The sequence below is a fragment of the Schistocerca serialis genome, chromosome 6 (genome assembly GCF_023864345.2).
Source record: "Schistocerca serialis cubense isolate TAMUIC-IGC-003099 chromosome 6, iqSchSeri2.2, whole genome shotgun sequence".
Classification (NCBI taxonomy): domain Eukaryota; kingdom Metazoa; phylum Arthropoda; class Insecta; order Orthoptera; family Acrididae; genus Schistocerca; species Schistocerca serialis.
The window spans coordinates 534,996,977-535,024,148 of record NC_064643.1 but is presented as its reverse complement, the minus strand read 5'-3'; the positions used below and the strand labels follow the sequence as shown (position 1 = coordinate 535,024,148).

The 27,172-nt window shown below is 38.5% G+C and overlaps 2 protein-coding genes across 4 annotated transcripts in view; both read left to right on the top strand.

Annotated features, from left to right (window-relative positions):
* Positions 1-24,071, top strand: part of LOC126483767 (28S ribosomal protein S18b, mitochondrial) — a 58,376-nt gene extending 34,305 nt beyond the window's left edge. For all 3 annotated transcript variants that reach the window (XM_050106917.1, XM_050106918.1, XM_050106916.1), the window contains exons 3-5: positions 10,447-10,544; positions 20,223-20,353; positions 23,934-24,071. In XM_050106917.1, coding sequence (XP_049962874.1) covers positions 10,447-10,544; positions 20,223-20,353; positions 23,934-24,063 — 359 coding nt within the window. In that variant the 3' untranslated portion in view covers positions 24,064-24,071. The remainder of the gene's footprint in view (positions 1-10,446; positions 10,545-20,222; positions 20,354-23,933) is intronic.
* Positions 24,072-24,132: 61 nt separating this feature from the next.
* On the top strand, positions 24,133-26,131 carry LOC126483766 (pyridine nucleotide-disulfide oxidoreductase domain-containing protein 1). Its single transcript, XM_050106915.1, has one exon. The coding sequence runs from the start codon at positions 24,133-24,135 to the stop codon at positions 25,558-25,560; it is 1,428 nt and encodes a 475-aa protein (XP_049962872.1). The 3' UTR covers positions 25,561-26,131.
* The last annotated feature ends 1,041 nt before the right edge of the window (positions 26,132-27,172 follow it).

The window sequence follows — 27,172 nt, the reverse complement described above, 5'->3', positions numbered from 1 at the left end:
TATTTGTATGATCGTGTTCATTTCTTGTTCATAGTTTCTCTTGCTGAGTGGGATTCTGTTTAATCTATGTAACATGTGTCTTAGTGCTGCAAGTTTCTGGCTTTGGGGGTGGTTGGATGTGGAATGTATTATTGTGTCCGTGGCTGTTGGTTTTCTAAAGATGTTAAATGTATGTTTTCCATTTTCTTTTTTAATTTTAGTTGTGAGTGTGTGATTGTCTTTTCTACATGCTTGTCGGCAGCTCAGCAGTAATCTTTATGGTTAATTGCTGTCTATCCTCATTATAATTGATTCTCAGAGTATTTGAATAAGTTATCTGTTGCATGAATTGATCACTGTGGTCTAATTTCATCAACATGGTGTCTATGGCTCATGAATAGCTGGCCACACGAATTGATTTCCGCGACTGGCCAAAACCGGAGGCCGTTTCTGCGAGTATCTGTAATGGATCAGGTCAGTCGATCAGAAGCCATTCGGTTTCCACTAATATGCAGGCCCTGCCCATTGGATCTGGTCTCACCGATCTGTCGGCTGGTTGGGTCTGTTTGTGTGTGGGGTAATGCAGTAGATTTTCATGGTTTATCTGTGGACCCAGGACTGCGGTGCTCCTCAGCAGGCCAGAAGCCGTGAGTAATTGATTTCAGGAATTGCGTCTCACCGCAAGTACGTTGTACAGTGTGGTGTTTTATGGATACTTATTTGCTCTAGTACATTTTGGCACTTCAAAAGTAGTTTATATGTTAAAAAGTATGGGTGATAAGAAGAAGAAAATTGTCCGTCGCTGGTGGTTTGTATGCTATGTACTCATATATTTCTCGAAAGAAAAATCACACAATACCTGAAAATGATAGATATAACACAGTGGGTAGTAATCGACAATAACAAACATAGTAGAATCAACGTTTTTTTGGCAGTCACCTACAGTGTTGCTTTACACAATTCTTCCCTACCTTATACACTTCTTTCAAGAGGCCTGCTTTTTTCTGAGGTTATTTCTGAAATCAGTGAAGGTTTTTTAAACCTGTTTTGCAGCTCCAAGGAGATGTGTGTTTTTGTCACCAAATGTGCTTCGTTTTGTTGAAATAAAATTAGTGGTATTAATGAAACACTCATTCCATTTCTCTTGCATTCTCCATCTGAAAACAGTTAATTAAAAAAGATGTCAATGTTAGTGCTTAAGATTCTTGCGTACATCAGGAAACGCTATCTGCTTGCAAGTTTTTAGATATTTCCTCGTTTGCATTATTGTTTCCTATACCGTAGCTGCAAAGACAAGATTGTCAACATATGTCTTAACTTACCCTTGAGATCTCAAAATTTGTCAGGGAAAAATGTTAAAATTGGCTGGAAATCAGGTAATATCACCTGTGGAAACTTGGGGCAACCCTGCTATTTCCCCAGAGGAGGAGCTGACATGTCAGGAGGTGGCTTACCTGATCTGTCAACTGCTTGGGCGCTGATGACCACACTGTTTAGCGCCCGAAAACCTCAAACCACACACACACACACACACACACACACACACACACACACACACACACACACACACACACTACACACTACACCTTCCTCCTCCTCCTGGATGATTTCATTGCCCACAACCCATTGCGGAGGAATGTTAAAACATTTAACGTAAGTATACTAATGTAACAAGTGATCATGGATCGTGACGTACGTTTACTTAACACAGCAACTCATTTCATTGTGGCACATTGAACGTGTACAGCCACCAGGCTCTCGGTCTGTAGCTGCAGCTTCCTCTTCTCAATCCACTGGAGGGAACATGATTCCCTCTGCAAAAATTATTGCCTGGTTACCATGACCCTGATTCTTTGGACATCCGGAGGTTTATATTTTAATTTTACAAGGATATTGTATTATTTCACACATTGTATATCAAGAAGGAGGAAACATTGAATCGGTGTTTCACAACTGAGAGCCCTGGACAATGGGCTTTCAAGAAAACCAATCTGGCATGCTTTCCCTACTAGAGCAGAACTTAATACAGAACACAACTACTTCAATACTAAAATAAGGAGGCATCTTGCAAACAAAGGGACGCATACCTTTTTCTATATAGCTATAGGCCAAGTCACATCCTATCTATGGTCACCAGGTAGTAACCTGTACTTCTGGTAACCTCTTAGATGGTAATATTCATTCTGATCATCACTAAGTGGCACACTGTGCTTAAGCATCTGCATCTGACAACCATTCCTCAGCCTTCTATCTACCCATAAGCCTGGTAGACTTTAAGAACCTGTCCTCCACTTCTCATGCCTGGAACCATATAAACTTTGTTTCAATGAATAATGAGAACTCCTCAGGCTCTGGCCCTTGGCCACAACACAAAACTCAATCCAAACGGAATCAACACTGAAATGCCACAACATCTAACTGCACATTTCAACGCCACATATTGTATTGGTGCATAAGTTTGTAGTGTTTTAGTTCTGCATGTTGGTACAGTGGAACCTTGTAAACAAGTACCTTCTATAATGTGCAATTTGCGTAACAAGCAAAACAAATTGTAAAAAACTGACACTCTTAATGAGTGATGTTCTGCATGACGAGTGATGACGATTTAGTGTGACGTCACCAGCCATTTGTTTGCAGCATGGGAAACGTTCAGCAGTATGAACACCTTTCATTCCCAGCAGCAGCTATGTACAATCTCTTTAGTATGTACTGCAGTCTGGGTTTAGCACTCTTTCCGCTACCCTCTTAGGTGCAGCTTTTGATCAGATTTCTCTTAACTTGGTTCACACGGTGTTTTTTTGTGTGCAGATTTTAATAATCTTCATAGAAATGCCCCCGAAGGTAAAGCTGCAAGATGATGACCATAAGAGAAAGAAAATTGCCTGAGAAATGAAACATAAAATCAGTGAAGAACACAGATGCGTGAGCATTGCTGATTTAGCATGTACTTACAGTCAGTCTACGTCAACTATTTGCACCATCTTCAAGAAAAAGGACAAGATTAAGGAGATAGATACTTCAAAGAGAGTGACGAGTATCTAAACAACAGTTTCATATTCTGGATTATGTCAGAAAGTTGCTCCTTATGTGGATAAATGAAAAGCAATTGCAAGGTGACACTGTTAAAGAGAACATTAATTGTGAGAAGGCGAGAATGATTTTTGCCAGCCTCATTAAGAAAATACCAGGATCATCAACGGCCCAAGAAGTGTTTAAGGGAAGTCGTGGGTGGTTCGAGAACTTCAAGAGAAGAATTGGCATCCACAGTGTTGAGAGGCACAGTGAAGCAGCCAGCACCAACACAAAAGCAGCAGAGAACTTCATCAGTCACTACAAGATGCTCCTAGATTCTGAGGGTTATCTGCTGCAACAGGTTTCAAATTGTAATGAGATGGGTTTATTCTGGTAAAAGATGCTGAAGCACACCTTTATAACGTCAGAGGAGAAGGCACTGTCTGGTCACAAGCCAGTCGAAGACTGTCTCTCAGTGCTAATCTATACCAGTGCAATCAGTGGTTTGAAAATTAAACTACTGCTTGTGTACCATTCAGAAACTCCACAAGCCTTCAAGAAGTGCGAAGTCCTGAAGAGCAGGTTAAATGTGATGTGGAGGTCCAGGTGTGAGTGACACACAATCTTTTTTTATAATTGCATCTATGAAGTGTTTGGTCCTTCATTGAAAAAGTATTTGCTTGAGATGAGATGAATCTGCCATTCCTTGTCTTGTTTGTTATGGGCAACACTCTTGCCCATTTTCAGGCCTACAAGACCACGTCCTTGAAGAATTTCAATTCATCAATATCCAATTTCTGCCTCCCAACACCACTTCGTTACTCCAGCCTATGGAGCAAAAGATCAGTTCTAATTTTAAGAAGCTCTGAACTAAAGCGCTCATCGAGCATTGCTTTGAGTTGACTGAAGCTTCCAATCTCACTCTGAGAGTTTTGGAAATATTACTTCAAATTGGTGTGTGCAGCAAGATGAACAAAAAGGCATGGGAACTTTCACTTTTGTTTAGAAGAAGCTTTGGCCGAAGTGCTTTATCAAATGTGACTATGGGGCATTTGAGTTAGTACCTGTGGAGCCTGTAGTCAACGAGATTGTGTCTTTGGCCAAGAGCATAGGACTAAAAGTGGATAACAATGATATTGGTGAGCTTGTGGAAGATCACAGCCAAGATATGACCACCAAAGAGCTTATGAAGTTGCAATGTGTTTCACAGCAGGAAGTTGTAGAGAGGAGTTCTTCAGAGGAGGAGGAAGAGGCGGTAACAGCAAAGCAGCAGTCTTGTGGCGCAATAGGAGACATTCTGAAAACTTGTGAGTAGGTTGCATTGTACAGTGAAAATCATCACCTGAATAAAGCAGTGGTTACACTTGCTAAAAATTTATATTATTATTATTATTATGATTATGATGATGATGATGATGATGATGATGATGATGGTCACATTTTCGCCAAGAGTTAAAGCCTCTGCAGAAACAAATGACTATAGCTCCCTAGTAAGAGAGAATTAGCTATGTATCGTGAATAATAAAGCACATAATACTGTATGTATAATTCTCTTTGAATAAATGGCACAAATAAGATAAAACTTTTAGTACTTTTTCTGGATGAAACGGATTATCATATTTTACAAGGGATGAATTGTTTCCCTTAACGAATGTTTTGCACTACGAGTAAGGTACTGGAACATGCGAGGTTCCACTGTAGCCTGATTGCTATGAATTTATTTATTGATTGTCGTTTGAGTTTACATTTTGTTATTTGGAGAGTGAGTGGTGTAGCTGTGGATATTAGAAAATGGAGTGCCAAGTGGAGGAATTAAAATGTTTGACATGTTGTTCTGTCTGAGTTCACTGTAGGGGTGACAGCAGCGGACGTAGCCAACAGAGACATTTGTGTCGTGTGTGGGGATAATGACGTTGGACAGAGCACCTTATTTTAAGAAGGATCATTTTAACATTAGGGACTCTCCACATTCAGATTGACCTTTGGGGGTCTTTTAAACTCATTGAGCCACAGTGATCAACGTCACTCTACTCGAGAACTAGCAAATACAGTGAATGTGATCATCCCACCATTGTGCGACATTTGCATGCAATGGGGAGGGTTAAAAAATTGCGTGTTTGGTACTGCATGCTGTAAGCCAAAATCACAGAAATCAGCAGGTAGCCATATGTGCATCTGTACTTGAACCTCATCAATTGGCTCAACAGCAACACCGGCCGTTCCTATCCTTTACTGTTGCTGATGATGAGAAATGGTATCTTTATGCTAACACAAGGAAAATAAGAGTTTCTGAGCCTTATGTATCTGGTGCAACATTGCTTCCTGAAGGTGTAACCATCACTGCTGACATTTATTGTCAACAACTGAGATGTCTTGCAGACACAATCCAAGAACAATGACTAGGAAGCCTGTGTGAAGTGATGCTGTTCCTTGATAAAGCCTGCCAGCATTCTGCTGGACTCATGAAAAACACTATACTGGAGTTGGGTTGGGAAGTCATTCTGCACTCACCTTATTCACCTGATCGTGCACCCTCTGATTTTCAGCTTTTCCTCTCTCTAACAAACAACCTTCAAGGAACTTCCTTTGTAGGTGAAAATGTGCTGTTGATGAGTTCTTCTCTTCAAAACCCTGTGATTTCTACAATTGCGGAATCAAAAAGTTAATCCAGAATTGGCAGACTTGTAAATAGTGAAGGAGAATATATATTGCTGATGACTAAAGTCTCATGTGTATCTGTTGTGTTTATTAAACTTATGGAAAAACACTGTGAATTTATGCACCAACCAAATACTTTACTGTTGCTCTCATTTGAATCAGAGTAGTAGTTGTGGTTTTCAGTCCAAACACTGGCTTGATGCAGCTCTTCGTGCTACTCTATCCTGTGCAAGCCTCTTCATCTCCGATTAACTGCTGCAGCCTACATCCCTCTGAATCTACTTACTGTATTCATCTCTTGGCCTCCTCTCCGAATTTTACTGTCCACGCTTCCCTCCAGTACTAAATTGGTGACCCCTTGATGCCTCAGAATGTGTCCTATGAACCGATCCCTTCTTTTAGTCAGGTTGTCGCACAAAGTTCTCTTCTCCACAGTTGTGTTCAGTTCCTCCTCATTAGTTATGTGATCTACCCATCTGATCTTCAATCTGTTTATCGTCCATGTTTCAAATCCATACGTGGCTCCATACAATTACTTTCAGAGAGGACTTCCCAACACTTAAATCTATAATCAATGTCAACAAATTTCTCTTCTTCAGAAACACTTTCCTTGCCATTGCTTGTCTACATTTTATATCCTCTCTACTTCGACCATCATCAGTTATTTTGCTCCCCAAATAGCAAAACTCCTTTACTACTTTAAGTGTGTCATTTCCTAATCTAATTCCCTCTTCATAACCTGATTTAATTCGACTACATTCCATTATCCTTCTTTTTCTTTTGTTGACGTTCATCCTGTATCCTCCTTTCAAGACACAGTCTATTCTGTTCAACAGCTCTTCAAAGTCCTTTGCTGTCTCTGGCAGAATTACAGTGTCACCACCTCAAAGTTCTCATTTCTTCTCCCTGGACTTTAGTTTCTACTCCAAATTTTTCTTTTGTTTCCTTTACTGCTTGTTCAGTATACAGATTGAATAACACCGGAGATAGACTACAACCCTATTCCACTACTTCTCAATCACTGCTTCCCTTTCATGTCCCTCGATTATTATAACTGTCATCTGGGTTCTGTACAAATTGTAAATAGGCTTTTACTCCCTGTATTTTACCTCTGACACCTTTAGAATTGGAAGGAGAGTATTCTAGTCAACAAAGTCAAAAGTTTTCTCTAAGCCTACAAATGCTATAAATGTAGGTTTGCCTTTCCTTCCATGAGAAGTCATAGGGTCAGTATTACATTGTGTGTTCCTACATTTCTCCAGAAACCAAACTGATCTTCCCCGAAGTCCACTTCTACCAGTTTTTCCATTCTTCTGTAAAGGATTGCTGTTGCTGTTTTGCAGCTGTGACTTATTAAACTGATAGTTCGGTAATTTTCACTCCTGTCAGCACCAGCTTTCTTTGGAATTGGAATTATTATATTCTTCATGGAGATGAGGGTATTTCGCCTGTCTCGTACATCTTTCTCACCTGATGGCTGGCTCTCCCAGTGTTATCAGCAGCTCTAATGGAATGTTTTCTACTCACAGGGTCTGGTTTCGACTTAAGTCTGTCAGTGCTCTGTCAAACTCTTCACGCAATATCATATCTCCCATTTCATCTTCATCTACATCCTATTCCATTTCCATAACATTGACCTCAAGTACAGCTCCCTTGTGTGGACCCTCTATATTCTCCTTCCACCTTCCTGCTTTCCTTTTTTTTTTTTTTTTTTTCCCCACCTGATCTCTTGATATTCATGCAAGTGGTTCTCTTTTCTCCAAAGGTCTTTCTAAGTTTCCTGTAGGCAGTATCTATTTTACCCCCAGTGATATATGCTTCTATAGCCCTATATTTGTCCTCTAGCCATTCCTGCTTAGTTATTTTTCAGTTCCTGTCAATATCATTTTTTTGACATTTGTATTCCGTTTCGCCTGCTTCATTTATTGGATTTTTGTATTTGCTCCTTTCATTGGTTAAATTCAATATCTCTTGTGTACCCAAGGATTTCTACTAACACTCATCTTTTTGCCTACTTGATCCTCTGCTGGCTTCAGTATTTCGTCTCTCAAAGCTACCCATTCTTCTTCTACTGTATTCCTTTCTCATGTTCTTGTCAATCGTTCTCTAATGCTGCTTCTAAAACCCTCTACAACCTCTGGTTCTTTCAGTTTATACAGGTCTCATCTTCTTAAATTCCTACCTTTTTGCAGCTTTTTCAGTTTCCTGCCTTTTTGCAGCTTCTTCAGTTTTAATCTGCAGATCATAACCAATAAAGTGCTTCCTCAATCTCCACCTCCACCTCATATGCATAGCTAGTTGGCATATAAACTTGTACTACCGTGGTGGGTGTGGGCTTCATGTCTATTTTGCCCACAGTAATGTGTTCCCTATGCTGTTCATAATAGCTTATCTGCGTTCCTGTATTTTTACTCATTATTAAACCTACTCCTGCATTACCCTATTTGATATTGTATTTATAACCCTGTATTCACCTGACCGGAAGACCAGTTCCTCCTGCCACCGAACTCCTGTAATTCCCGATGTATCTTACTTTAACGTATCCATTCCTATTTTGAAATTTTGTAACCTACCTGCTCCATTAAGTAATCCAACATTCCACTTTCTGATCCGTAGAATGCCAGTTTCGCTTTTCCTGATAACGACTTCCTTCTGAGGAGTCCCCACCTGGAAATCTGAATGGGGGACTATTTTGCCTCCGGAATATCATACCCAAGAGGATGCCATCATCATTTGACCATATAGTAGAGCTGCATGCCCTCAGGAAAAATTACAGCTGTAGTTTCCTCTTGCTTTCAGCCATTTTCAGTACCAGCACAGCAAGGCTGTTTTGACTGATGCTACAAGGCCAGATCAGTGAATCATCCAGACTGTTGCCTCTGCAACTACTAAAAAGGCTGCTGCCCCTCTTCAGGAACCCCACGTTTGTTGGGGCTCTCTACAGATACCCCTCCATTGTGTTTGCACCTACAGTATGGCCAGATATATGTATCGCTGAGGCACGCAAGCCTCCCCACCGACTACAAGATCCATGGTTTATTGGGGAGGGGGGGGGGGGGGGAGATTTGAATCAGGACTGTGAATTAAATTTCAGTTGAACGTAGAAAAAAGTATTGTCTCCTTGTTGCTTCCATGCACTGACCTGTTAAAAAATTTGTTTTGTATCCATTATTTTTTGAGGATACTCTTCTCAAAAACACTACAATTTCCAAATCCATTAGAACTTAAGTTGTTTTGTGTGTGATTGCACAGAACACTCTCACACTTCATAAATATTGTCCAGCATCCCCATGACAAAATTATTCCTACATAATGATAAGATACAGGTTGATAGCTGTTGTCACCTAAAACTGGTTTTGACACAGGTCCCTGATTGAGCAGGGTGAATGTAAAGCATGCAAGACTTCCTGCTTTTCACAGTTGTAAGGATATAACAGCCATTAACGTGGTGTCAAAACTTATAGCTTGTGTTTTCATATCACATTTTAATTCAGATTTCATATGTTCAGCATTGCTGCTAATCATACTAGTTGTTCCACTCCCTCTCATATCCTCCCTTGTAATCTCCTTGATTGTTTCCAACTTGGTAGAAGACGTGTTTTTTGATGTCTGAAAACATATATAACTTCCCACCATCCATCATTTGTGCTGCTTTAAATTCTCCTGAATTTGTCATTTAACCTCTAAACTTCTTTTCAAAATTAGTTCTTATTCCCAAATTTATTTTCAAACTTAAAATTAAAATTACCAGTATGTGAAAATAAATCTTCCAATTTGTTTTAAAATTGTGAGTTTAATTCTCCTAACTGAAATGCCAAAATAAGATCCAGTGGATTAGCTTCTGCTGGCACTTCTGCCTGTGGCCTAGGATGTACTAGCTTCCTGCTCTGAACCACAATCACTGGTGATTTCGTTGTCAGATCTGCCATGGCTGACGTCACAACTCACAATACCCAGAAATCCGGTAGCAGTTGTTCTTAACTTATTGAGGTGCTCTAGAGATCACTTGTGGTGTGTGTTGACACAAAACTCTAAACTTGCATGTTGGTGTGGTCATGGCGCTGGTTCAGTGACTTGCAATGTCTTCATCAGTGATTGTAGACAGGAAACAACATGAAGTTGCGGATGCTGGTAGGAGCAAAATGTGGCAAAGTGCTGTGAAAGTGATGACTGGCCATGTGCAGTCTTGAACAGCCAACGACTTGCTTGCAGCATTTATCATTGTTTGTCACTCATTTTTTTCTCTAAAGTCATCCTAACACATGAAGCTACCATCCATGAGTCTGCCTACTAAATTTCAAAAAAATCCCAGACCCAGGCACCCTACTTTCTAACTGCCACCATGTTTTCATAAATATGTCTTGGGAGGGGAACATTAATGCGTGATTAGTGTTATCTGTATTGATTTTGGTCAATCAGTCATAGTTGAGAGACTGATCACACACCACTGCAAAGCAGTCCTTAGAGTTAAAAAATTACAGGTTTGTTATGTCTTTACAGAGTAGGTAGCTTCAGTATAAATAAATGAATCTAGTGGGAGTTGATTATATCAGATGAGCTAGACAACACAAAGCATACTCTCCAATAGAGAAAAGAAATTTAATGTTACATATAAGGGGTATCTGATGACTGAATTCACTGTCATGAATGAATGGAGTGTAAACTGTTCTATAGGATCTGCAGCTACTTTCTCAATGGTTCTGACACCTATCTGAATAATTACATGTATAAATAGAAGTTGCGGTATTTAATTTGTGTGTGTCATGTTTACCAATAAATCTCCGATTTTAATTACAGCTTACAGTCAAACATACGGAAATGATCCAGTTTGGGTGCACTACAGACGAAACCATAAAGGAATGTTCGCTCCCAAGAAAACGCGAAAAACATGCATTGTGAGTACAATTACTTGCTTCTAATACTTACATTTCTCATTTATAATGCTGTTGTACACACTGATATATTACCATTTACCTTTGTGTCCTGTAATGCTGAGAAATTTCTGAATTATCTAATGTAGTATCTTACATTCAGAATTGTTAAAAACCTGATGAGTAATTGTGAAGAGAACTGCTTCCTTTATAAAGCAGTGGATTGCCTTAGATTTTGGAGTAATGCTCGTATACAAATGGTTGATTATCACTTTCAGTTTTTGTCTGTGAATTAATGTCTGTTAATTATTTATTTTTCCTTTATTTTACATTACAAAAAAGTGAAATTTAAAGCTGTATTAAATATAAATGGAATGATATCATGCATTACATTACACTTGCGTATCCGTCTGTTATCATTTTCTTAAATTCCATGCTGTTTAGTCCATCATATTGGTCTTTTCTTATCTCTTGGAATCTGCCAGAAAGCTGTTTTGGTTCATCTACCATCCATTGACCTAGTAAAAGTCCTGCCCATCTTAATTTCATTTTCAGTACAATTATAATTAAGTTTTCTCCTTCATTCCATTCCCTGAACTCAGAGAGCACCTATTAGTTTTTAAATGGTTTGCATATACTAATTGTCTCACAATCATAAGTCAAAACTTTCAAAACGCACAGATTATAAAGTTTTTGTTCCACAAATAACAGAATAATTTTGAAAACTCTGTTTAATTTATCAGAACACTTCTGACCATTCCTCCTTGTCTGTTTCTTCTGCTACCCATAAAATTGTCAGTCAGTGTAATTCAAGCTGATCAACTTAATATTTCTGATTAGTCCAACACCAAAGGGTTACACTCAACAGGAAACTCTTTATTTAGTGAGAGCAGAAGGCTAATTGAACTGTAACTTAGAGCGACAATACTGAACATAAAAACATGGAACATAAAAGCACAGGAATAAATATCGTACATGGAGAAGGCACAAGCACAGCTGAAAAAATAAACCAGCACCCCTGGTGACTGGGTGCGGAACCCTTTAACAGCCGCAACTCAATTATTGCACTCACAAACACAGTGCCACATGGCACTGCACATACATACACTATACGAGCTACATGGCTGAACTGACAAAGAGAGCAGTTAACACTGTTCACTTGACTGCAAAAGTCAATGATTTATGGTCTGTGAATGTTGTGAACACTCACACTTCAACTTGAGGGCAGAAGTTTTTGACTGCTTCATATACTCCCAGGTGTTCAGTCATAGGCATTCCACTTTTTTGAGATTATAACAGTTTTCGTGAAAACTGCCAGTCCACTGCCGTAGCACTGGGCTGAAAGCCATCGGGCTTGCATCCGCTACTAATGCAAGAAATGTGTCAAGCTTAGGATGAGTTAGAAGCACTGTGTCAGCTATGCTCTGTTTCTCAGCCTCAAATGTGGGACACACAGCGTCAGTGTGTGCACTGGGGAGTTGCCTTTCATTCTAGGACCAGTCAGCGCCACAGTCAATTGTTCCTGCAGTTCTGCCGCGTGAGGTGGTGAGAAAGATTCAGCATACCAAAGAACCACTGCAATCCCTTGATTGTGGTTAAGCTAGGTAACTGTAAAATCAAGTCAACCTTCTCTGTCAGAGTTAGGGAGCCCACAGCAGAGATTCTATGTTTCAAGAAGGTCATTTCAGATAGTCTGAAAATGTTTGTTGCCGTGTGTTATGTGACCCTGTAATGCTTGAAAACTTGTATATGTTGTCAGTAATGTTCCCCAGTCTCTGAGAACACAAGCACATCATCCAGGTAGGCAAAACAGAATGGGACAACTTGAAGAACCGAATCAGTGAATCTTTGCCACATCTGTACTGGATTTTGTAATCCAAATGTCATACACATACCCTCAAACAGGCCTAACAGTATTAAAATTGAGAGGTCTTTGGAATGCCGTCTTTAGCCACAGGTATCTGAATATAGGCTTTAGAGCAGTCTAAGACATTGAATATCATTATAATCTTTTAGTAATGGCAAAGTATATCAGTCAGACACTGTTCTCGCATTAAGCACACAATAGTGTCTGTACGGGTGCCAGCCTCCACCTTTCTTTGGCACCAGATGTAAGACAGAGGACCACGGACTGTTCAACAGTATAATGATGCCCCTTGCAGCATGGTGTCAGATTCAGCTTTCACAATTGCAAGACAGTCCAGTGTTAAACATCTAGGTCAGCACGACACTGGTAGTCCATCCATTGTCTCGATGTGAGGGACTGTATTATGCAGAATCTGTTTAGGTGCACCGGGTCGCCTGGTCAGGTTCGGAAACTGCTTTAACAGCAAAGCATATTCACCTTCAGGTGTCTGCACAAGTATAGCACTGTGAAAGGTTGCACTGTGATGAAAACCGGTGACAGTTAAACCAGTAATGCTTTCCAATAATCATGCATTTGCCACAACTGGCGGAAGTTTATTTTCATTGATTTCACTGTTACAGTCATCGCAGTAGCATTAATCAGTGCAGATCAGCCTTTCCGTCTAACAGCTGCCAATAATTTGATTATTGCACCTATGGAGCCCAGTGAATGGAGCTGACCTTAGGCGTAAGTCATCCATTCCCATAGAATTTCACTTTTGCCGGTGTCACAGAAGCGATCATTAAAAAAATTTGAAATATTCACATTTTCTTTAATAGTTGTCTGGGTTCTCTAATAGTGCTAGATCTCGCCTTTTTGCTAAAGTGCTGCTGTTACATAATTTTTCTCTCCACTCTGTCTACATAAAGTACATTTTTGAATACACTTAACTTGTTGCTCGTACACTTTCTTAATGTCTTGATATCTTGCTTGGGGAGTTTTACTTCTAGCATGATGAGATTTTTTTTTCCCCGCTTTCCAGCTTTGTCGATATTTTTTCTTGACATTTAGAGCCTCTGATCACATGATTTGAAAATGATTCAGCCCTATCGCATCCTGTACAGTTTTTTTACTAATGTGATGTTGGAAAGGTGTGGGTGGAGTAAACAAGACAAACTTGATGTTTCAGCTACATTTTTGTATGACACATGCATATCTCATTTTCATTTGTGTCCTGTACATATTTAAGCTATTCCATTTTCCTGAATACCTTCACAAGTATTCTTGAGTACTGCGACATTTTCAAACTCGTGAAAGAGAAGGGAATCTAGTTTACATTAGTTGAATATGGACCCAATTTTCTTGAAAAACATGTAAGAAAAGTGTATTAGCCCAAGCCAGTCACAGGTACCAGTAACATTGAAGCAGAATATTAACTGTTTACACCGTTCTTAGTAAAGTTCTGTATTAATGGAACTTTGTCGTAAAAGAAAAGGAAAAAGTGACAGAAGAATAAATGTATTCCAAGTGACATATTTTAAAGAAATCATAAAATTTGACTTATTTTCTTGATTAATTTGAGAGGTAGAATAAAGTTGAATATCAACAACCAAAAAGTCTCTGTTGTTTCCAAAGTAGTGAGCTTAAGGTTAAAGAGAACAAAAAAATTCTTTTTATGTAGCTTGAGTCAGATAGAGAATTTTGCTACAGTTGTAAATGACAGTTAATGTGATAACAAAAATAATTTACAACTGAAGCAAAATTGTCAGTCTTTTCAACATCATCCTCAGTTGTGGTTGTTCATCAAATCATACTTTGTGTAGCTTGAATAAGTTGTGATCTGTAACGCAAAGACCAAGCTGAGATAAAACCATTCATTTATATATGCTTTGCTTGTCATACAAGAGGTGAGGAAGACAGACATATTTGGGTTTGTTATTTTACTGGTTTCCAGTGGATATCCCTAAAGTAGAATACTGTTCTGTGTCCTGCAAGTATGAGTGAACACAGTATGGTATGTGTGTTTATTTGAATGGTGCCACTAATAAAAAACTCGTTTCATGTTCCCTTTCATTATGAAAAGATGAGAAGTACTGATATAATAATTGCTGAAATTGTGTTCAGTTTAATGTCAGTGGGTGCTCCCTAAATAAAAAATAAATGAACTAGAGCAAAAATCATTCAGTGAATTTTAGTGTCTGTCTCTTAGATTTGATCTTTCTTTGGATTCACTGGAGAATGGTGGTGTTCATATCATAGAAATGTATTTCTTGCTGTAGATTCCATTCAGTCTGTAAGTGGTGGAGAATGATTACTTAACAACATAACAGAAACAAAATGTGTTTGATATCAGTGCTGTCTTTACGCCAATTAGATAAATTTTCCATTTGCCCTCACACATTGCTCTCTTGTGATTGTCAAATGATGGCTGCCACTGATAAATTATTTAGTCTTTGGCAAGTAGTAACCTTCATTACCAAACCAAGAAATCTCTACCAGAAAGCTGCAATCCTATGCCCAACTGACTGCATGCACAATATAGCAATGTATGGGCAGTTTTTGGATAAGATCGAAGGCAAAATAGATAAAGAAAAGACCTGAGCTTGGCTGACCAATGGAACCCTAAAGTAGGTAACTGAAGGGCCGATATTTGCTGCACAGGAACAAACCATCAGAACTAATGCTATTAAAGCCAGAGTAAAGAAAGCAAACCATGAAGTGCAGACCCTACAGTGAAGCTGAAGAAACAATTATCTGTATATTGAGCTGTTGCAGAATGATTGCTGAGACTAATTAAAACAGGTGTACAAATTATCCACTGGACCTTCTGCCAAACTTACCAAATGGTAGTCGCAAAGCACTGGTGGAATCACAAGCCAGATATAGTTGTTGGAAATGAAAATGACAAATTTCTGTGCAACTTCAGACTCTAGACAGATCGAATGTTGGAATACAGTACACCAGACATCATAGTTTTGGATGAAAATGAAGTGGGGATCATTCACATTTCCATTCCAGGTGGTAGCAGAGTCGACAAGAAACAGGTGGAAAAACTTACGAGAAATGATAACTGAAAAATAAAGCTGCAACAACTGGTATAAACCAGTGAATGTGCTCCCAGTTATTTTCGGTGTGCTGGGAGTAGTTCCAAAAGATTAATGGGCACTTGAAAACCACGGCATTGATATAAATCCATATTCCAACCACAACAACCATTTCAGTGGAATTTGCACAGATTATCTGCCGATACATCCAGCAGCCTTAGACCCTTGAAGTGTCAGATTACTGATACATCATCTGGCGTAGTGACTCATTTGCTATGTTGATTGTAATAATGATGTTTGTTTGTTTCATTTCTCGAGTGTTTAGAAGAGATATTTGGATTATACTTCTGTAATTACTGAAAGTTGTGTGCACACTTCTTCAGGAAGACTGATGTTTTTGTGTCCAAATACATGTGAGTTTATACCTTACTTTTTGTCTGCTCTGCTGTTTAGTAAATAACATCATATTTAAATTCCCTAATGTTTGCTGTGAAATCAGGTTTAATATACAGGGTGTCTCAAAAAAAAAAAAAAAATAATAATAATAATAATATTCTGAAACTAATAAACATATACAATGAATTTGTTTTTTGATGAATGGGAAACTCAAAAAGTTTTTTTCATTCTTTCTCATACTTGCACAATATGCCCCCCTCAAGATGCATGGCATATGTCAATGTGGTATTCAAATTATTTCCACACTGCAGCGAGCATGTCTTGAGTTACAGCTTCCACAGCTGCTGTTATGCGATGTCTCAGTTCATTCGTTGTTGTTGGTAATGGAGGCACATAAACAGAGTCTTTTATAAACCCCCACAAGAAATAATCACATGCAGTCAGGTCTGCTCACCTTGCAGGCCGGTAATATAAGGCTGAATCACTTGGTCCAGTGCAACTTGTATACATTTTCCCGTGAAACTAAACAAAACACATTAAATTTTGGAGAGTCCATCTCATGTTGTACATCATAAAGTGGTTGTTATGTATCCCATTTTATCTCATTATGATGGTTCATGTTTCCATTTAAATGGAATGTTGCCTATCACTAAACACTAAATGTGGAAGAAAACCATCATCCTCCATCTTGCCAAGAACGAAATTACAGTACTTAACATGTTATTGTTTGTCACCTTCACGAAGAGCTTGCAGTAGCTGAGTTTTTAAGGTTTCATGTGTGAACGTCGACGCAACACAGGCCAGACAGACATCGGGGGCATGTTGAGCTGCACGGTGAACAGATTTCTGTGGACTGCTTGTGAAACTATGGCAGATGCGTTCGACGTATGTGTCACTCAGGGGTGGCCCGGCAATTTGCCTTTACACAACCAACCTGTTTCTCAGAATTTTCCATGCCATTGTCTAATGCTAACCTAGTACAAAAGTCAGGCAAAATCGTATTACTGACCCGCACTGCACAAAACATAAAACATGAAATGCTTTCTGTTGTCCCAACACCATTTTTGATAGAACTGAAGTGGGCGCACACTGCTGCTGTGCAGCAGGAACCGTGAAAACCTTGAGTGTTTGCTCTTTCCTGTGGTACATTGTTCCCGCACATATCTTAAATAGCATAATAGTTCTGATTTTTTTAATTAGATGATTCTTTTTGGCACACCCTGTATTTCAGCTAGTATGATTGTTTGTACTAGCTGATATGTAATGTTCTAATGTATAGCAGTACCACCACACTTTTTGCAATGCCATGCACTTAACTACTTCTTCCTCTTGAGTAGCACGTAACACACCTTTTTGTGGCGTTCTTTTTCTTCTCAGTGGGAGGCATGTGCATTGGGAAATGAGCACTTCATTATGCCCGAAGTGCCGTAATGGTGATGACTGGGTGTTGTGTGATGTCCTTAGGTTAGTTAGATTTAAGTAGTTCTAAGTTCTAGGGGACTGATGACCATAGATGTTTAAGTCCCATAGTGCTCAGAGCCATTTGTCGTAATGGTGATACTTGTTGATGGTCACCTGCGAACACAGTACTCTGGGAATTGTGCTCTCTCTGGCAGTTGCTTGAAACTCTCATGATCACCATGAAGTACCATGTTGGTTGTTTACTAAGACCAGCTACCACATTGTACATTGGTCCTGTACTTCATTTTAGAATACTTTTAAGGGACATCTATTAGCTAGAAAATGAACTGCATGCATTCATATAGTGAAGCATGCATTTGTGAGCTGAGCTCATCATATGATTTAACTGCCATAGCAATTTCATGCAACCACAGCTTGTCATTTTGTATGGCTGCATTAAAAATCTTCCAAATGCTACTTGTTTAGTTAGCTGGATTTTTAACTCTTGAAATGGTCACCTAAAAACAAATTTTTGTATGATTTGATTAACTATTCATCTGTATGTAAGCTGTAATCATGAGACAAAAGTGACAACTAAGAATTACTTCCTTCATCATCTTTAGTAATACTCTTGTTATTTATCATTTAATGCAACTCTTCATAGAGATCTTCTACCTCTTCATGAGAATGTATGCATCATGATGTGTCTACTTCAATTAAAGATATTACATTTTAATGATTCTTTTTAACAAGTCTTATATGTCTGAGGTTCCTTCAGTATCTTTAATAAAGAAATCAGAAAGTTTTGCATCAATCAGTTGAATTACATGGTTAGGTTTTTAGTCAGAACTGCTTTATAATACTCCTCTGATCATAGAAAATTGCTTTGTACAGCCACCTGTATAATACAAGTAACAGTATTCCTGCATTCTCAGTGCAGTTCAGTGGAACACACTGCATCTCTAATCACAAATGGAACAGTGCAGCTTGTAAGTCTGTCAACATGCATCAGTCATTTTAAGCATAGTTTTCACTTTAGGGCAAGAAGGGTTGCCAGTACAGGAAGTTGCCCACCAAATTGGCGTGCACCATAGTGATGTCATTTGAACATTAAACTTCTGTCGTGAGGCACAAAATATTGAAGATCTGTCACATTGTAGTTGCCTGTGGTCAACAAACCAGCTGATGACACACACACTTACTACAGGGTGAATCATGTAAAACTTGCCCTGCAGATACAATGGAAATGGAAAGTGCTATTTCGTGCTGTTTTTCACAGAATGGATTGGTAATCAGGGGCTTGTATTGTTACCCAATATACAGATTGTAATAATACTTAGAAAGTGTATTTTTTGTGCAAAAAGACATGTTTTTAAATGGAACAGTGCCTATTGACATAAACAAACTAAAAGTAGGTTAAATTAGAATGTCAGTGATGGTTGTCATAGAATTCTGTGGTGAGCCCTTTACCAGATATCATCTTTTGAAAAGTTCCCACACTGACACTTGTACAATACCTGTAATAGCACACACTGAAGAACAACACATGTCATATACTAGTCATATGGATTCTAACCAGTAATGAGACAATTGACCATCACAGGTTGGTTCAAAATGACTATTGGTGACTGCAACATGCCTCCAGTATGATATGGAATTACTACTGTACGTATGCTAGCATTTCAGCGGAGATGTACGAGCTAGTTGGAATGTCCTTGCAGACAGTGTCTTTAGCTTTCCCCACAGAAAAACGTCTACAGACATCAAATCTAGGGAAGGGGCCAGGCAAGGTACAGGTCCTCTGCATCCATTTCAGCAATTTGGAAACAATTTGTGAAGACATACTGGAATATTCCGTGCACTGTGAGCTGGACAGCCATCATGTTGGTATCACAAGCTCATCCCAATCTGCAGAGGAACATCATCTAGTATCTGTGGAAGGTGGTCTGTTAACAGTCTGCAATATATGTGTGCATTCAGTGTTCCGTCTATGAAAAATGGGCATATGAGCTTACACCGGTAACAAATCTAGCAGTCTGCCTCTGAATTGCTTAGATGTCTTCTTTTAATCTGACCTGATGCAGATCCGAAACACTCAAGCAGTACTCAAGAACAGGTCGCATTAGCTGCCAAATGTTCTCTCTTTACAGGTGAACCACACTATCCCAAAATCTCCAAATAAACTGAAGTCAACCATTCGCCTTCCCCACCACAATCCCAACATCCTTGTTTCATTTCATATCACTTTGCAACATTATGCCCAGATATTTAATTGACATGACTGTGTCAAGTGGGACACTGCTAATGCTGTATGGAAACATTACAGGCTTGTTTTTCTTACTGATCTGCATTAACTTTCATTTTCCTTCATTTAGAGCTAGCTGTAATTCATTAAATGGACTAGAAATTTTATCTAAGTCATCTTGTATCCTTCTACAGTCACTCTGCTTTGACTCCTTCTCATACACTTCATCATCAGCAAACCATTGTAGGTAGCTGCATACCGTGTGCACCACATCATTCACGTATATAGCAAATAATAGTCGTCCTTTCACACTTCCCAGGGACATTCCTGATGATACCCTTGTCTTTTATGGACTCACCATCGAGAATAATTGACTGGGTTCTATTACTTAAGGAGTATTTGAGCCACACTCGTATATGGGAACCTATTTGACATGCTTCTACTTTTGTAAACAGTCCACAGTGGGAGACCATATCAAATACTTTTCAAAAATCTATGGAATGTGCCAGTTGCCCTTCGTCCATACTCCACAATGTGAGAAAAGGGCAAGCCGAGTTCAATGCTTTCTAAAACTAAGCTAATTTGTGGACATTAAAGCTTTTCGGGCTCAATGTAATTTATGATATTCGAACTCAGAAAATGTTCAAGAATTCTGCATCAAGGTGGACCATTATTTTTTATGTATTTTTGTAATTTTTAATATTCTTTGATAGTTCTAGTACATGTTTATTAATTTATTCCTACATCAAAGCTTTTTGCCTTTTTTCCAGAGGCAAGGTGTAATTTCAACTGGAAACCCTTGTCCCATTTGCAGAGATGAATATTTGGTGTTACATCACAAAAATATTAATTTGCTGAAGCAATTCATTTCACCACACAATGGTGAAATATTAAGTTTCATGTAAGTATTGTTTATCATTATCTGGAGGTTTAATAAAGCAAGATTGGTGGATCAGTATAAACTGATACCATGTAAAATAATAACTACATATTTTAAATAGTCACATACATATTTTAAATTTCAATTCTCCTTAGTAACATGTAATTGTGGATTTCGTTGTGCAGAAAGTCTTATAAAAAATTATTTGACTGCAAAGTGGTATGCTATGTCTGAAAAATGTACTTTAATCATAATAATAAGTTATTAAATATACCTCCACATTTATTATTTTCCATTAGCCTCACATATTTGAGTATGCTGCATGTAAAACTTATCTTATTATAGTCATTAGAAATGCTCCTTATATAGATTATTACAACAGTGTCCTGTGTTAATTTTCATATGCTTTTCACCGCATGGTCTGAGGTGCCTTGCCACAGTTCGCATGGCTCCACCCCCACTGTAGGTTTCGAGTCCTCCCTCAGGCATGGAAGTGTGTGTTGTCTGTAGTGCAAGTTAGACTAAGTAGTGCATAGTAAGTCTAGGGACCAATGATGTTAGCAGTTTGGTTCCGTAGGAACTTACCACCAAAAAAAAAAATTCATATGCTTTTCCTAGTGGCAGATTAGTATTCTCGTTGCACACTCACTCGCTACACACTGTTAAATAAGACAGATCACTAGAGACTAATCATTCATAGCTTTCGTCTTCCTCTACAGAAAGGGGAAAAACAAAAGAAGGTAGGCAGTGATATGCACACTGCATTATCTATGGCTAACGTTAGCTCAGACAGATATTAATTGTGGAATTAGTACTTAACATTTTATTAAAAATTTTAAGAAACTTAATTCCTACCTGAAATGGAAGGCGTAAAGGATATGAGGTGCTACAATATTAAGAACTCCAGATGAAAGTAAGTATCCTAATTTTCAGTGCAAAGAAAGGGGATTTTGCTTTACTATACACTAATTACCTGGTGTTACTCAATTACTTATTTTCAGGACTCCCTATTCCCACTCGTACCCCATCAATAGGGATGACAGAAATGTCACTGGAACTGTCACCAAACAGCCAGTGATCACATAGGCCTTTGGATGTGACACTAATACATCATTTTTGTAATTTGCAATGTCACAAACTTCCATCTCTGCATTTGTGGGTTCTAGGCATGTCTTACCCCCGTGCGAGTCGTGTTTCTTTTCTTTTTTTTTCCACGTTGTAAGCACCATATGTACCAAGTTAACTGCTCCATGCATTCTGCACCACTTACTTTTTACACAGCACCCTATCCCACCCCTGTTGGTCAGTTGTAATTAAGGCTGTTACCATTCTGCGTACATAGAAGCTAAGTATGGAAAGCCATGGAGAACAGAGGAGTAGCAAAACAGATTATTTGGAGGATAAGGGAAATGTACCATGGAGGTGTCAGCTGTGTGAAAGTGGGAGGAGAGAGATCAGCTTGGATTGAACAGAAGAATGGTTTGAAACGGGAAGTGCACTTTCACCATTATTCTTCGTTGTAGTGATGGATGATATAACAAGTACAGTAGCACAAGTAATTGGTGAAGGAAATATGAAAGCTATGTTGTTTGCAGATGATCTGATGATTTAGTGGAAGAAGGAGGAGGATGTATGGGAATGAACAGTACAAGAATATGGGATGAAAATTAGTATAAGTAAGAGTTAGATGATTATTGCAACAAGAATGAAGGAGAGAGGAACAACTGGAATAACAATTGGTGGGGACCGATTGAGGAGAGTGGAGAGTTTAAAGTACCTAGGAAGCCTGATACAAGAAGATGGAAATATGACAGAGAAATAAACAAGTGGGGGAGAAAACCAGAAGCATTTCGGAAGTGTGTCTGAAGTCTGATATGGAGCAAGGATGTACCCATACCAACATCTACGTGGTTACTTTGCAATTCACACTTAAGTGCCTAGCAGGGGCTTCATCGAACCATTTTCATACTTCTTCTCTACCATGTTGAGTAAAATGGTTGTGTACCAGTCATACTATGTCCCAATCCTGACATGTGCATGAGATAGCTGAGTTATGAAAGGAAGAGAGAAAAGCAAAGTACAACCTAGTGAGATGAAATTCTTGAGGAACAGTATTGGAGTGGCGAAGATAGACAGGTTAAGAAATGAGAGGATTGGAGAGTTAATGAAGGTGGAACCATTACAGGAGGAGATAGAGAAATCAAGGCTGAGATGGTACGGGCATGTTGAGTGAATGGAGGAGAAGAGGATACCCAGGAGGATACATGAGATGAAACTGGAAGAGAAGAGACGAAGAGACAGATGACTGAAAGAAGTGGAGGAATGTGTCCATAAGACCAAGGTGAAGATTGAGAGATGGTGGCAAGACAGAAGACAATGGAGAGGCTTATTTTCCAACCAGACCTGGCCAACAGCTGGAAAATGTCTAAGATGATGATAACTATTCTGCCTAACCACCTCTGGTGACAGTGAACTTGACACTAATATTTGTTATTTTTGTCCCCCGTAACCACTCTTCCCTAATTCACATCAAACATCTATGTGTGAAAAATCTACTGAAATGGGTGCCCTCTGTGCACTCCTCTCCCACCCCCCACCTCACCTATACACTGCTATCCCTTCCTTTTTCCCTGCACTCTCCAGATTTCTGTTTCCGTTCCACATGATAGTTGCATTCTGGTCCAAGCTGCCAGAGTTGGTGGTCATGTGTGCATGTGGTGTGCTTGCTTGTGTGAATGAATGGTGTGTGTTTCTTTTTCTGACAAAAACTGTGGCCAAACGCTTATGTGTAAATGTATTTTAATTGTGCCTGTCTGCAACTTAATGTGTTATCTTTATGGTAAGTAGCAATCTATCTTTTCCTACACTGTCGATATTCCAGTCTGGATTTTCCATTGTTAGGCATATCGAACCTTCCCACACAAGTCATTCTGTTTTAAGTTGGTGGATATTAATTAAACAGTGAGCTGGCGTAGTTAGACACTTGCTCAGTGTAAAATTGTAGGCATAACCTTTCCCCACATTTGTCTCTCTCTGTCCCAGACTTTTAAAAGCTGATGAATGTCAAATGAGGCCACAAATCCTAAAGACTGCTGTCAAAGTAGTGTGTAAAAGCAGGTTGAACTGCATTTAAGTACAATAGCAAGGATTTGTCTATATAGCCTATAAGTACTGAAGATGTAGAATAAACATGATTTTTTTTTGAAAGAGGAACAGCCACACATTGCTTTTTGGTCATCTCCTTCCAGGGGAGAGGGGTATTACACAAGGGTATCATGTGGGCATGAGGAAGTACTTTCATGCATAGTATTATGGAAAAAATGACAAGTAGAGATCAGAAAATATGTATAGTGGTACACTCCTGTAAGTAGACTGTAACAGAAATTTGTCTTGTAGTGGAGTTACGGAATTATTCTAATTAGCATGTAAAAATAATTTGTATTATTGTCAAAATTACAATGTATATATGTTTGAAGATTCTTCATAGTATTTAATTCAGTCAGTGTGAAATGGAAAGAGAAGGCAATTGTACTGAAATGATTCATTTGTATGCTACAGGTAGTGTATTTTTCCCTGGTTCTTATAGACTGTCTCATTACAGGAAAACTGGTTTGTGTCAAAAGCGCCACGCGGAACTCTTGGTTGCAGTTGAGAAAGCTAGAGACTATGGGCTTTTAGTATTTGATGTACCTCTACGGACTTACGATTACTCTCGTTACTACAAGTGTTGATGCAGTCTGAGCCCATCTTTGAAGATTTAATTGCTCTGAATTGTAAAATTTAAGGTAAAGCTGGAAGATATGGAGGAACCAACATATGTGATAGTTGGAGGTGGAATAGCAGGTGTTTCATGTGCAGAAAGCCTGTCCTTTTACTCTCCTGGAGAAAAGTGCTTATTAATAACTGCATCTCCTGTGATTAAAGCAGCAGCAAATGTAACTGCACTCACCAAAACTTTAACAGAATTTGAAGTTGAAGAAAGGGATGTACACACTCTCATAGAAACATACCCTTCTATCTCTGTGATTGAAGACATAGTTGTAGATGTTGATGCTGAATCCCACAGAGTTCACACTAAGCAAGGACGCACTGTAGAATACAAGAAGCTTTGCATCTGTTCTGGGGGATATCCAAAACTAATAGATAAAAATAATCCTTATGTGATTGGTATCAGGGACACAGAATCAGTTGAACAGTTTGAAAAACGTGTAAAAAATTCGAGACGAATTTTAGTTGTAGGAAATGGTGGCATTGCAACTGAAATAGTACATGAAATAAAAGGTCTAGAAAAAATTTGGGTCATAAGAGACAATCATATATCAGCTCCATTTATTGACCCGGGAGCTGCTGCATTCTTTCAAGAAGAGATAAACAAAAAGGGCAAAAATAATCAAGAAAAGTCAGTAGTGAAGAGGATGAAGTACACATTGTCAAAAATGAAACTAACTGATGAAAGGGGTGCAGCTTTAGGTCCAGACTGGCATTTAAATTTCAACATATCAGGAAGCCAGCTGGAGAACTCAAAAGTTACTGTAGAGTACAATTGTGAAATAAAGCAAATTCTTACAGCAGATGAGTATCATTTGAAGTACAATTCAGAGGAAAGTGATTGGCCAGTCTTTGCTGAACTGACAAATGGAATTATCTATGGCTGTGACTTCATTGTATCTGCGACTGGTGTGATCCCAAATACCTCTTTTGTGAAAGATTTGAAAGACATAGACTTTGCTTCTGACGGTGGCTTAAAGGTTGATTGGAAAATGGAAACATCTGTTCCGGATATTTTTGCTGCTGGAGACGTTTGTACAGCATCATGGCCCCATGCATTTCACTGGTTTCAGATGCGGCTCTGGACACAGGCTAGGCAAATGGGATCTTATGCTGGAAAATGTATGGCAGCTTCAATAACAAATGAGGAAATTATGCAAGATTTTTGTTTTGAACTATTTTCCCATGTGACAAAATTCTTTGGCTATAAAGTGATTCTGTTGGGTCTTTTTAATGGTCAGAAACTGAACAGTGATTATGAACTTTTGGTAAGAGTAACGAAAGGAAATGAGTACATAAAGTTGGTAATAAAAGATGGTAAGGTACACGGTGCAGTCTTGATTGGTGAAACTGACTTGGAAGAAATGTGTGAAAATTTAATACTTAATCAGCTAGATGTCAGTGTGTATGGGGAGGATCTTCTTAATCCTGACATTGACATAGAAGACTACTTTGATTAAACAACAGAATTACAAGCTTTTGTTAATTGTATGCAACCTAGTTGTATTTTTGCTGGTGTTACTTATGTCTTTCAAAGCTATTACTATTGTGGCTTGATAACTATGTTACTGATTCTGTTAAGGAAATAAATTTTTGATTAGGTATTCAGTATGTTGGAATTTAATGATATCGTACCTGTGTTTGAGAGTTGATGAGGCAAAATTTTTTATAGGAGCCAATTAAGTTATGTCAGATGTAATTTTATTTCTGTGACAGTGAAATTTGCTGGTCATAAAATTGTGTTTGAAGTTCAGTATTTTTGCTAGCTCACTTTAAATTACATGCAAATAAATTAAAAAGTGACTGTGGCCTTAGATTTGTTTATTTTTTGACAATCTGTGTTTGCGTAACAAAACAATTTTATTTCTACACCTGTACATTATCTGAAATATGTTTCATGTTATAAATGTGTTTTGTGGTTAATACTGTTCATGCTTATCTGATGGACAGAACTATGCTTGTGCTGCTGATTTCTGTCCATTTTTATGAAACTTTTGTGACATATAATAATATATTGCACTGGATCACTCATTAATGCATTGAGACCTGATTTTTGTAATTATAAACCTAATTATTTTGTTTCTCCGCTGTACTTATATTTGAATAACACATCATACACATTTTTTGTTCCCCATTATAATCAAAGAGCATGATGCAGAAAGTAAATAAAACACCCACTTTGCTTTTCTTCACAATAATTTCAACTGCAATATTGTGTAGACCATCAAATTGAACTGGTCCTTCTGGCTTCAGCTGCCAGAGACTGTGGTCGTGTGTGTGTGTGTGTGTGTGTTTGTGTGTGTGTGTGTTTATTTTTTATGAAGGCCTTATTGCCTTATTGGCCGACAGATCACTTTCCAACAGTCTTTTTTTTTTTTTCCTGTCTCCGATTTGGCATATGATGAGCAGCAACTATCCTTTTCATAATATTGTTACATTCCACCCTGGATTTTCCACTGTTTGATTTAAACTGGCTCTTCCATTTTTCCTGCTATTCAAATGTCCACAATGTCCACAGGGAACTGCAAAAGAAATTTATGAAATAAATAAAAGATGATGCAATATTGACTTGTCTGAATAAATGATCATCCCCTTAGTTTGATTTTGCTTCAGATGTAATTAGATTGACACACTACATGAAGCAACCTGCAGATGGCACCTCTTGCTGTTTAACCAGCCAAATGGCACTGTAGTTAGACACTGGACACTAATTTGAGAGGACTGTGCTTCAAATCCCCTGTGGCCATTCAGATTTAGTTTTCCATGGTATTTGCTAAATACTGTAGGATGATTGTAAAGTCAATGTTTATTTTGGTCCCCTAACTGAGGTTTCACTCGGTATCATTGTAGTGTTTTGCAGTGCATTGCAATATCTGCTTGCCTGCAGCTCTATTTGTTACTATATAATGCATGACTAAGTTCTAATTATAGTGGATGCTAGACAGTACATACGCATACTATGTCATACATGCGGAAATGCTGATATTTATGTGCTCCAGTATTGTCTTAATTACATTGCTGTTCTGCTGTAGACTTGTGGTTATTTAGATTAATTTGATTATCTGAATATGC

Excerpts from the sequence above, each read along its gene's own strand:
- LOC126483766 (XM_050106915.1), top strand. The coding sequence starts at position 24,133 with ATGGAGGAACCAACATATGTGATAGTTGGAGGTGGAATAGCAGGTGTT.